The 12716-nt window shown below is 40.2% G+C and overlaps 1 protein-coding gene across 1 annotated transcript in view; it reads right to left on the bottom strand.

Moving 5' to 3' along the window:
- Nucleotides 1-12716, bottom strand: part of Usp13 (ubiquitin specific peptidase 13 (isopeptidase T-3)) — a gene marked incomplete at its 5' end in the record, with an annotated part of 83980 nt that overhangs the window by 53698 nt on the left and 17566 nt on the right. Inside the window, 3 exon segments of the mRNA XM_005383048.2 lie at nucleotides 3404-3591; nucleotides 4675-4769; nucleotides 11917-12101. Of these exon segments, the coding sequence (XP_005383105.2) occupies nucleotides 3404-3591; nucleotides 4675-4769; nucleotides 11917-12101 (468 nt within the window).

Here is a 12716-nt window from a genome sequence, read left to right as displayed (position 1 = left end):
ATTATATTTCAAAACCAGACAAAACACGCACTGGAAAGATATACAATAGTGAAAAGACTTGTGCTTAAGGCAAGCCTGGCAGAGAAGGACAGAGTTACAGGGGTAAATCTCTGATGTCAGAAAGTCCATTTGACCAACAATGTAGCGTAACAAACTGAAAGAGTAAATAAGATCCAAAAGGTACAATAGATATAGTGAAAGAAACTGCTCAAAAGGAAAGAACAACTGGGATAAGGGAAAAGGGTAAAGAAGGAAGGGGAAAATAAAGAAAAGATATGTACATATACACAAGATAGCTAAGATAATTGCACAACTAATTTCTATTAGTTCATGGAAAGGAACAGTTAGTGCTTATATTGTTTGATCAATTCTGCATGCCTGTATCTGGTAATCTGAACAATGACTTTGCAGATAACAATATGCAATATAGTAATCACTGTTATTGGTTTTGCAATTCTGTTATCATTTTTATTGTTTTTTCTCTCTTTAAAATAAAAATAAATAAATAAAATGAATTGTAAAAAAAAAAAAATCCCCATTACAAGAAAATTAAATTAAAATACAGAAGTATTCCTAAATAATTTTTAAATTTATATTATACCATCAGTTTGTAACCTAGTGGCCCTCAAAGAATATCATGTAATTTGGCTACCTGACAATCCAGCCTACTTATTCAATTTGCACACAAGCCTATCCAGATTTGATCCTCAGTGAGAATTTACACTGTGGTGTGCATACATCATCTCCTTCTGTGGGTCAGTCTTCCTAGTTACAAAACAGACACTGTCCCTGGACCTAACTCCTTGAAGCTAGCCTGGAGAAAAGAGAGTTTGAAGAGCATAGATTTTAATCTAGGGATATCTGCTCAAAGAATGAAGGTGAATGTGAAAAGCACATTGCTCACAGTGTAACATATATTGTGAATGTTTACAAAATAGAACATAAAATATTCAGTAATATAATAGCAAATTTCAGAACTCTTGAAACATGACTAGGGGGAGATTCAAATGTTAAATTCAAACCACAGACATGATATACATTTTCCATTAAAGAAAAAATTTAGAAAGTTAATTTTTGGTCTAACTGTAGAATGTAAAATGAAAGAATTTATTTGTAGATTTGTAAAGCATTAAAAATATTGTTGGAATCAAACTCAGAACCTTCTGCTTGCCAGGTAGGCACTGTACCACCGAACTATATCACCAACCACTGATAGGTATCTATATCGATACTGATTAGATAGATAGATAGACAGACAGACAGACACAAGATAGGATAGCTGGGATAATTGTACTACTGATTTCTATTGGTCTGTTGAAAGGAACAGTTAATGCTTAATTGTTTTATTGATCTTACATGCCTATGTCTGGTGATCTGAGCAACTACTTTAAAGATAACAATATGTAATATAACAACTATTGTTAATTTCCTATCACCTTGTTTTGAAATTCTACATCATTTTTATTGTTTTTTGTTGTTTTGTTTTTTACTTTGGGTTGTTTTTTTGTTTTGTTTTGCTTTTCTCTTTAAAAAATATTGTTGGATTTTGTAAGAAAAGAACACAGGTTTCTTCCACCTTAGTTTGAAAGAAATAATAATTATACAACACCTACCAGGACATTTCTTCAACATCTCCAAGCAAGATCTGGGAACATGAGTCATGAGACAGAGCTACATTATTCCCCAGTCAAATGATAATAATACAAGCATGAGATGTGGGTAAGAATCTAAAAATAATATGGCACACCATGCACATCTTTGTAAAGAGTTTCCCATCTCAAGTTTGAAACTTGCTCTTCCAACAAGCTGCCCAACACCTTCTGTCCCTGCTCCTCTCACACAGCTGACAGGGGCTGTGTCCTTCCCAGCGTCCTCTCTGACCACCTCCTTTCCTTTCCTTTTCTTTCCTGGAATGCACAATGTTTATGTGCATGTAGTTGTTCTTACGGATTACTTATGTAGTGTCCATTCCTTGGTGTGTCCCCTGAGGGTGGGTACCATGTTCTTTGTTTACCACTAACCTGCACACACCCAGCACACTGTTCAGCAGAACCCAACACACTCGTCCTTGGTGGATGAGAAAATGAAAAATGGACACGGAACACTAACCATACATTTTCAAAGCCAGAAAACAGCAAAAAGAGGTTAAGTCTTCAAATATGAAGAAGAGGGAAGAAAAAAAGGTTACCTGACATACTTTTAATTATCCACTAGTTAAGATATTAAGATTTCGATTCCACATGAGTATCACATAGGCCTGTGCTATTCCTAGCACGCTCTCTGCTGTCAGTCTCTCTCACACACTTGAATCATGGTGGAAACCTACCTGCTCAGAAACACTGGAGTCTTCTAAACACACGCAGTGGCTGCCCATGAGTGTACCTTAGGAAGCACCCTAAATCTACGCCTCTAAAATGCCTGTGATACAGGACCAGCTTTGTCCAACTCAGACGGATGACACCTTTTTAAATGCCATCCACATAAATTATTAGAAAAGTAAAACGCCACTTGTAAAAACTGGCAATGTCAAATTGCTACAAAAATGTCTAAGTGCTCACTTCCAATTTCCATATTTATATCCTCACATAAAGCGGTTCACAAACTACTCACAGATCAGCACCCATCTGTGAACCACAATCGTGTGTGTGTGAGTGTGCGCGTGTATATTTGGTTTGCTTTGGTCGTAGTGAGAACTGAATCTAGGGCTTTGTGCACAGCAGGGAAGCACTCTACCACTGAGCTATAAGTTCAGCCCTTTTTATTTTAAGACAGGGTCTTGCTAAGTCACTCATTGGCTACGCTAGGCTCAAACTTGCAGTCCTCCAGCCTAGGCCTTCTAGAGTACTGGCATTACTGGCATACCACACCCAACTACCAACACTTTTTAATTTTGAGACAACATCTCTGTAAGTGGCCCAGGCTTGCCTCAAACTGGTGATCTTCTGGCCTCAGCCTCCCAGCAGTGGAGATTACAGGCATGTGCCATCATGCTGGCGGTGAACCACACTTTGAGTAGCAAAAATATGAAAACTCTATGTCCCCTAAAAATACTTTCCTTTCCCAGAGGGGCGACATCAGCTAAAGAATTCACTGACTCCCTAATACCACATCTGTACATGGGATTTGGAAGTATACTGTGAAGATTAATGATGAATATAACATTGGCACATAGAGTGATAGTCTAAAAGCCACAACTAATATAACAAACCCTCCTAGAGTGTTTGCAGCTTCCAAATCTGTCCCCATAAGACTGGTAAGTGTTCCCACCAAGCTTCAGGAAGTCACACCATGGACAAGCGGCAGGAGGAATGAAGGTGAGCCCGTTCCCTGGACACACTGAGCAGAAGGGACACAGGGACAGGAGACCAAAGTTCTGGGCCCATCAGCCGCGCGAGGCACTTACGCTCTCTGGAACTCTGGGATACTGAAGATGGCCTGCATGACTGAGCTGAGGTAGCAGCTGTTGCCCAAGTTCTTTAGGCCCGTGTACCCGGGGCCATACATGGGCTTTAGCTTTGTCCCCGACTCCTGGATCACTTCCCACTCGCTGACCCTCGGCTTGATGTCATTGTCCCGGAGCCCGTTCTCTGTCTGGGGCAAAGTCATTAATGAAAAACAACTTTAAATATGATTTCTATTCCAAGATTATGTCTCATGAATTATTTCTAATGTCAGTGGATATTTCTAGTAATCGCCCCTCCCCCAATTACATGGAGAAATAGACAATCTAATTAATAGACTGTGGGAGATGATGATAATTGCACAAAAATGTCAATGTGCTTAATGCCACAGAACTATACACTTAAAATAGGCTAGGTGGCAGATTTTGTTATATATATCTTACCACATTAAAAAAATGGAAAAATATTTACATGAGAAAAGAGAGAACGACTGAGAAGGAAGAAGACGGAAGGAAGATGAAAAACAGGAATCAAAAAAAAGAAACAGAAAGACCAAGGGAAGATGCAATACAACAAAAACGCAAGGCGTGTGGAACAAAAACGTGCGGACCACCTTCCAAGAGGAAGGAGGCTTAAAGAAACACAGAGAAAAATAAAGGAAAAGCTAGGTATAAATGAGAAAGAGGAGACAGGGAAACATGAGGAGAGATGGGAAGCGTGGGAGGAAAGTGCTAAAACAAAACACATACACTTAAGTAGCACCTTACAGGGAAAAACACTACATAGGCATGATATCGACCTGAAAACAGTACTAAATGAACCAAAGCTCTTCCACCAACAACAATGTACCAGCTAATTCTTTCTGTCACCCCAGGAGCTCTGCTTCCCTTCCTGAAACTAATTAAAAAAGATGTTGAGCACAGATTATTTTAAAGGTCATTTCGCTGTACCTTCTCCCTTTAGTGAACACAGAGTAATTTGCACAATGGACCATCAAAAAAGACAGAAACTGTGCAAATAAACTCCAATACAACAAAACTGTACCCAATGAGATGCCATTTTTGTTACATTTTTTTTAAAAATCTAAGCTGGTAACCGAAAGAAAATGCTAATTAATTAAATTTAAGAAGTACACGCAAAATTAAAACACAAAATCTAAGAAATAAAGATTCATGTTAGAGGAATTACATATTAAGTGAACTGCAGTACCCTCACCCACTCCCCCCACCTTCTCCCCACCCCAAGTGGGATTAGAGAAAAAAGACCTTCTTACCCCATGCATGTGAAGCATATCAATTCCAAAATGTGCTAAGTGCTTGGCCAAGTGAGGATCCAACACAGGTTCCTCTTCTTGGAAAGAATAAACATCTAGAGGAAGAAAAGAAATCAACACTGAGTTCTGTAATGGAGTCATTCAATATTTCACCGCACTGACTGAGTTCTTACCGTGCACCACGCTTGGGATATATCATTGAACAAAACAAAAAAATTCCTAACATTCAACTAGGAAAAAGACAGGAAACAAACAACATCACAAATAGGTATATTTTGTAAATATACACACATATCAATTCTTTTGACATTTCAGAAAGTTAACAAAAAAGTTTTCTGAAACAAGGAGGAAAAAAAAAAGTACAGTACCTCGAGTTAAAATAATTGAGATGAACGTAAGTTCCTAATACTTGATGTTTCTCACCCAAGCCACAGTGGCGTAAGTCCAAGGTCAGAAGGGGGAAGGTGAAGAAGGAGGATGCGATGGCCCCATCTGCCAGGGTGGGAGATGGGGGCGGGGGCGGACACGGTGAACACAGTGCCCTTGAATGGCTGATCGCACCAAACAAACTCTGCCAGTGGAACCCTCCATTCTTAGACCTCCTCTTCCCCATTCACAGTCCTTTCTCACACCCCTTCTTTTCTATTTTGGTGTCTGCAACTCACAGAACTAATAAGAGACTTGTTCAAACTCCCTCCTACCTCCCTAACATGCTCACCTCAGGCACACACAGAACCAGCAGAGGTGCCTGGAGCTGCAGGGCAACTCAGGAGACCCCACACATCCCAGGCCCTGCTCTACGGCACGCTGGTGTTGGGAAGCTCTGTTGCGGCAGGGGGGCACAGCCTCGCTCCTTGGGATAATAATATCCCACCAGATAACGTGACGCTTGATGCTGACCCTGGCTTCTGAAGTGAGGTGCACGGGCCTGAGTCTGCAGCGGCACCTGGGCTCCTTGGAAATGCACACTCTATTGCCCCATCCTAGATCTGCCAAATCGAAGTCTATACTTTACCAAGACCACCCAAGGCACAATTAAGTTTTAGAAATTTTACAGTTTTCAAAGCTGAGATCCCCTGCCTCCTCTATCTTCACACATCAATGCCATGCAGGAAAGGAATAGGTATTTTCAGGTCCATCCTGAAGAGAGGAAAAGGTGCTCACAAAGGTTAAACAATATCGCCTTAAATCCCACCAGGGTCCAAGAACCCTCCCTGACTCCCTCGACATCAGAATAGTCCTTAAGCTATCTGAGGACACCAATGACAGAGCGCAACTGGACCTAGTGCTACACATAGGGATGGGGACTCAAAAACCCCAATTTCTTCACTCCTAAATTTGAAAAACAAATCTATGACAAGAAAAATAGATAAAAAGGTATCATTATTTAGCACCATAAAAGATGGGCTGTCAAGGAGTTTCTTACTGGGAGATCATCACTGGAAAAGCACACTGTAGCACATGGTGACCTATGTCATACTATGGTGACCCTATGCCCTTTACCAGGTGTGTGGAGATGCACTGCCCCCAAAGGAAGTCAGTCCTTTTTTTCACTAGAGTAAACACTGTACAACTTCCTTTCCTACTCGCCTTCCCCTAGCACCCATTCTAACCTGTGGATAACAGCCTTCGTTTCTATTTGTCTTACTATAATTCAATATTCTCAAAAGCAAAAATGAAAGACAAATTCCCCAGCCTAATCAAGAAACATATTTCCAGAAAGTTTAAATACCAAAAAAAAAGACACTCTGAACTAGCAACTTAGTAAGATACATCATTGGAGGCCAGCCTGGGCTCTGTAAAGTAAGTTCAAGGCCAGCCTAAACTGTAGAATGAAACTCTGTCTCAAAAAGCGCATCCCCCAAAAAAAGAGAGAAAGAGAGACAGAAATCCACATACATCAACAATATTTTAATCTATGAAAAGGAACAGAAAAAGGTCACTCAAATTCCAGCTGCAGGGTGAAAATGGTGTTCTGTAAGCTCTTTGACTTTGGTTATTATCAACTAGTAAGATAGTTTCAAAGACTTAAGACTTTAAGCTGCTAATTATCAAAGATCTATTACAAAATAATAAAATTGCTGGAACTGTACCATTGGCATTGGAGTAGGATTTTGAAATAAGTGAAAACTCACACAGCCGTCTATGTTTCTTAACCTACTAGGGTCCCGTAACACTGGGAAAATAACACTTCCTACCTTCGGCTGTTAAATGTCCAAAGACACAGCTTGACTTGGTAAGACACTAGTGATATTCCTTACCTCAATGAAAAAAAACAGTTTAGTGGATAAAAGACAAGAACCTAAAAATAAACGATGATCCTTAATCTTGGCCAGCATAAAGAATTTATAAATGATATGTAGTTATAGAAAAAACTGTGATGGCTGAAAATACTGCCTTGTATGTTTTTCATTGGCAAATCTGTTTTATTTCCACCTTCATCTTAGCACAGTTAGGGCTTAGTTCAGAAACTATCATAGCAATAAGCATTGTCTAACAAGTATTGCCTTCCACGCTCTCCAGCTTGGCTTAAGACTGGGGGCCAAGAATGACAGTCCATGGTAGGATCTTCCCAGGAATAGACCAAGCACCATTTCATGAGTAACTATGTTCATTTTAGAAATAAACTCCGTCATTATTTTCTTTCAAGTTGTGACAAACTAAACCACAGAGAGCATGAGCCAGCACTCCAGAGAGAAAAGATAAAAGGAAATTTTTAGAACAGGAATACCCAACTCATGGGATAAGCATGTTAGAAAAGCGTCTGAGTGGTAAGTGCAAAAACCAACGAAGGCAAAAGTTAGGAGCAGGGATGGAAACTGAAGCTGAGATTGGAAACAAGATTGGACTGCAAGAAATGGGGCCAAGTGGTAATAATTTGTTACCTCTGAATTGGAAGATTCCTTTTATTTTTCCTTTTCTACTTTTCCCAAACATATGATAATACTAATTTTAAAAATGTTCTACAAGTAATTCCCGCAGATTATAATGATTCTCTTGATGCTACACTGGTAAGACCATTGGTCTTACTGGTCTCACTGGCACCAGTGGGCCACTGGTCAACCTTGCTCAAGCCACTTAAATTAATCATTCACTCATTCATTTATTCATTATATTCAACAAGTATTTACTAAACACAAAATACACATGGTTACTGAGGATGTAATGCTAAATAAAATGAGCAGTAAACATTACTACTTCAAATAGTGTTAGAAGGAATGCTGGTTTGGTGTGAAGGACCTCAACTAAAGTCTTCTTGACTAAGGCTCAGGCATGTGACTTACAGCTCTTTTTCCAAGCCCCAGCAAATGGCAGAGGTAAAGATGTATCTCACCAAGTTCTGTGTTTATAAAGAGCTCAAGTAGGGAGAAGACCAGAGCTCTTGATCAAACACCAAGTAGAAACTCAGAGAACAGAGGCCGAGAGAAGGTTCTCTTCAGAGTAAGTGTGGATCTGTCTACTCAAACCATAGTTCACCATGAGCTCATATTTGTGTACCTACAGGCCATCTGCCACCAGCAGAAAAAGAAGAGAAGGAGCAATTGCTCCAGCAATTATACTAGAAAAATAATCCCAAAATGAATATTATAGACAGTAGGACATGCAATCTCAGAGCTGCCTTGGGCATATCTAGACAACTCTCCTACCATCACCCATGGCACGGAAGCATCTTCTCAGATAAATAAGTAGTTTCCATGAGGGAATAAAATATATCCTGCCCTGCCTCCATGTCCCCTTACTCCCCTCCCATCGATAACCTCCTCCTCGTTCGGCCGAAACAATGTCTTCCTCCTCCCTCTACTGGAAAGCTTTTGTTTGTTTGTATGGTGAGCTGCTTCTTATTTTGTTTGTTGTACCCATGGGGACCAGAGTGGAACTGGATATGAGGCCCATTTTTATGATATATGTTGCCACCTGGCTTCGCCTGGCATTCCTGGGCAAAATAAAATCTCTGTGGAGATTTCAAGGGTAGGCCTTGAGGAGTTTCTCACTAAGCAGACGCATCCTCCTTTAGGGATAGGAAGCCAGGGTGAGTGGGTCATGCTGCCATTAAATATCTGAATCTACAACCTTCTTGGATTCCATAATCACTAAGCAATCTTCTAAATATAATTCAGCTTCCCACAGGGAAGGAATGTACTGGTTGAGCTGACGTAAACATCCCACTTACTGGCAGTTGTGGTTCTCATTATGACCTAAAAAACAAATGCCATGACTTTGGGATTTGTGTCCCTGGTGCACTGAATTAGCCTGAGGGGCCGCAGAGTGTGGAAGACCAAGCCCTAGGCAGAGGTCCTTCACAGGATGTGACCCCCACCTTCACCAGACAGAGGGACCCACCTTCCTGAGCCTCCAAGTCCACAGGTTCATCAATAGAGAGTTAATGAAAGTTAATACATGTTTTTACTAATTCATTTGGCTTTTAAATAAACAGTAGGTTATAGCCAACAATCTATTAAACAGATTTAAAGGAACCAAAACAGAATTATGCAAACCATGAATTAACATGAAATGAATTCAATCAGCACTACACAACACACACAGAAAGCAAACCTTATTTTTTTTTCAAGTCATCATTATTTCAGTTAGATGAATTCAAGAACCCTTATCACAGGATGTACAATTACATTGCTGCTGCCTATGACTGAATGAGTGTACGGCCAAATAGTGTCAATTATATAAGACACACTTTATTTTTTAATTTAAAAATTTATTAGAATAAAAGATACATTGTCAGTAACCCTCAAAATACTGCCTCTCGCTTCAAACACACGTACCCCATCATTCTTGCCACTTTCTGTAGTTCTGGAAAGTTCTCAGTGTCTTTAATTGTGTTGTGGCACCCTTGATATACAGGAGTGATTCAAAACATCTACCTTTTATAGTAATTTTGACTTTGGGAAAAAGAAATCACACAGTGCCAGACCCAGTGAGCAAGGTGGATGAGGACAGACCATAATGTTTCTATTTGACAGAAATTGCTATAAATGTTTAACCAATGAGGGGTAATCAAAAGATATGGTGAATATTTAAGTTTAAAAAATGTGTTACAGTAAAAGACACATGACCATTAATTCCTCTCAAAATACTCTCCTTCACTTCAAAAATATTTATCCTATCATTCTTGGCACTATCTTTTACAACAAATGAGACAAACTTTCTCTCTTGTTGCTTTTACTGTCTTCCACTGCCATGAACCACTGCCCCTCTGCCATGGGCCACTCTGCCTTGGAGCTAGCTGATTATGGACTGAAACTTCTACAAACTATGAGCTAAATACACATTTCCTCCTTAAAGAAAAAAAGACAGACAAACTTTAAAAGCTCTCCCTCCTTGACAACCACTACACACACACATAAACATGCACATACACACATACAAATAAACACACATGCATGACACTTAACAACTATGGCAGATAATAGGTTAATATGTTTAATAAAAAAATACTAAAAACTACTGTGAAAAACATCTATATATGTACACCTACTGAAGTATCACCTAAGAAATTTACAAAAAGCACTATAAAAGGCCAAGAATACAATGAAAAATGTTTAGTATCCCTAGAAAACCAAAATGAAACAAGCTACCAGATTAGAAAAATGTTATTTAAAAGTTTTAACACTCAAAGTAGTCAAGGATTTGTTGAAATAGGTACTCTCATATGCTGCTAATGGGACTGTAAATAATAATTGTTTAGAAGAGTAACACAGCAATTAAAAATTTTAAAGATTCAACCCTTTTTACTTAGAAATCTATCATAAAGAAATAATTAGACACACATCCAAAGATTTGCATATATACAAAATGTTCATCAGAATAGCGAGAAACTGCAACAACTCAGAAAAAAAAAAAAAAAAATAGATTGTAAATAACAGCAATACATTCACTACACAAGACAGCACAGAAAGTAAGAAAATCTGGCTTACAGCATTCTCCCCTTGCACTTTTACCTAAAGGCATTCCTACCTTGTAAACCTTTTTCTGTAATCTCACAGAAGGACAGGGAGGTTGATACAACAATCGCCCAATGCTCACTACTGCAGAACAATGATCCGTACCAGGTGCTGCAAACCTGGAGCCATATGTGTGTCTGAATTTCCTCTCTAAGCTCTGGAAGATCTAAGATGAGATCTGATTCATGTGTAGGTTCACTTACTGTGGAGGAAAATGCTTGGTACCAGTACCTGGGACCCTTACAATCACTTTTCTTTAATGAATAAAAATAATTCCATGAAATTGGGAAGCAGGGAAATTCTCCAAATGTGAAACAAACAAAAAAAAACCTTGACATGACTTAACTGCCAGGCCTCAGTTATATAATGAGTGAGAACCTAAAGCAGCTCCCTGGAATAGCAATGGTTGGCGAGAACTGTCCTACAAGTGAGTGAAGGGAATGGCCAATTAACTCAGAGGCAAGCTAATTCAGATACAGAAAGATAACCAAGAAGGAGGGAGAAGATGGCAAACACATGTCTTTTCTCCTAGAAGCACCAACTTACCTTAAAGCAAGGAAAAAACAGAGAAATAAAGCTGGGAAGAGGAAAAAGACTGGGCTGGGTGTTGGTCAGATGATCTTTAATAAATGTTGTCCAGGATGATTCAGTGATGGATCTTACAGCCATTGCTCAGTAATGAAGTTTCTCATTCTTGACAAGTTATTATTTTTTATTTTCCATCACAAAATGGCAGAGGAAATTAACTGTATGAACATGGCCAAATGCTGTGCTTTAGAACAGACTGTGTGAGAGCAAAAGACACAGAGCGGGTTCTGGAGCTAGCAGCTCTAGTAAGAAACCCCTCTCGTCCTTCAAACCACATGTATTCTATCACTGCCAGGCCGTTTTGTGGCCTGAAATGAATGCTAGGCCTTCTGCCTACTGTAGTGGATTCAATTATGCACAGTGACTTCAAAGATCCTGTTGCCTGCTTCTGCCCTCTTAGCCACGACAGAAACACAAGGATACTAACAACAGCAGCTAGCTTTTATAAAGCTTCACTGTGTGCACTGGCTAAATGCTTCTCTATGCTCATATTTATGAGAAGGTACCATTGCCATCCTCAGAATGAAACTAAAGTCTTAAAGAATTAGAAAACTCGTCCAAGACCTCACAGCTAATAAAAGGCAAAAGCAGGATTCAAACTGGGGCTGAGTTGAGAGCCTATACCCGCCATCCGTAAGGACTAAGGGTAAATCTAAGAGGCCACTGGCAGTCCCAAATCTGGTAATGGCACACTCACCTGCCCCATCCGGAGTGATGGTTCCCAGCTTCACAGCCAAAGGGTAGCCCATGTCTCTGTAATGCTCCAGCGCATGCCCATTGCCCCCAGAACTGTCAAAGAACCACTTCCCACACAGGATGGAGCCGTCCGTCAAATTCAACCAGAGGTTCTCCCGCAGGTCACACCTGGCACACTTCCAACCACTGGAAAGGCATTGGAGAGCAGTCAGAACACCCCAAATAACTAACTAACATCTGGGAAAACAAAGTCTCACATTGGTCAGTCACAGGAAATGCTCCATGAAATAACAGACACTGGTGCCTCCCTACACTGCCCCTGCAGACAGTACTTTAAGGGCTTGGGGTATAGCTCGGGGGTAGAGTGTGTGCTTAGCATGCCTAAGACTTTGGGTTTAAGTCCAGCACCCACACAAAAATACCCATTCTCATTACCCTTCCCAGAGCAGCTGGGCCACTCAGCACCCTGCTGGTGTACCTGCACTCAAATGTGGATTGGCCCTCCAGGCATCTCCAGGTGGCTCCTGTATGTCAGAAAACTGACACCTGACATGGGGACAGGAGGGGCGCTCATTTCTTCAAAGGTCACAAGTGAGGGACAGTGAAGTTTAAACAAGCTTAAAATATGAAAGATCCTGCATATACAAACATCTAAGAAAATATGTAACTGACAATTCAGAGTAAAAGTAGGGGGCTGGGGATTTAGCTCAGCGGCAAAGCGCCTACCTGGCAAGTGCAAGGTCGTGAGTTGGTTCCCGGTACCGGAGAAAAACCAAAAAAAAACCAAAAAAAAGAACACCA

The sequence above is a fragment of the Chinchilla lanigera genome, unplaced genomic scaffold (assembly GCF_000276665.1).
Source record: "Chinchilla lanigera isolate Chin_1 unplaced genomic scaffold, ChiLan1.0 scaffold00019, whole genome shotgun sequence".
Classification (NCBI taxonomy): Eukaryota; Metazoa; Chordata; class Mammalia; order Rodentia; family Chinchillidae; genus Chinchilla; species Chinchilla lanigera.
Note: the sequence above shows the minus strand (reverse complement) of the source record. Positions and strands in the feature narration are given on the sequence as shown.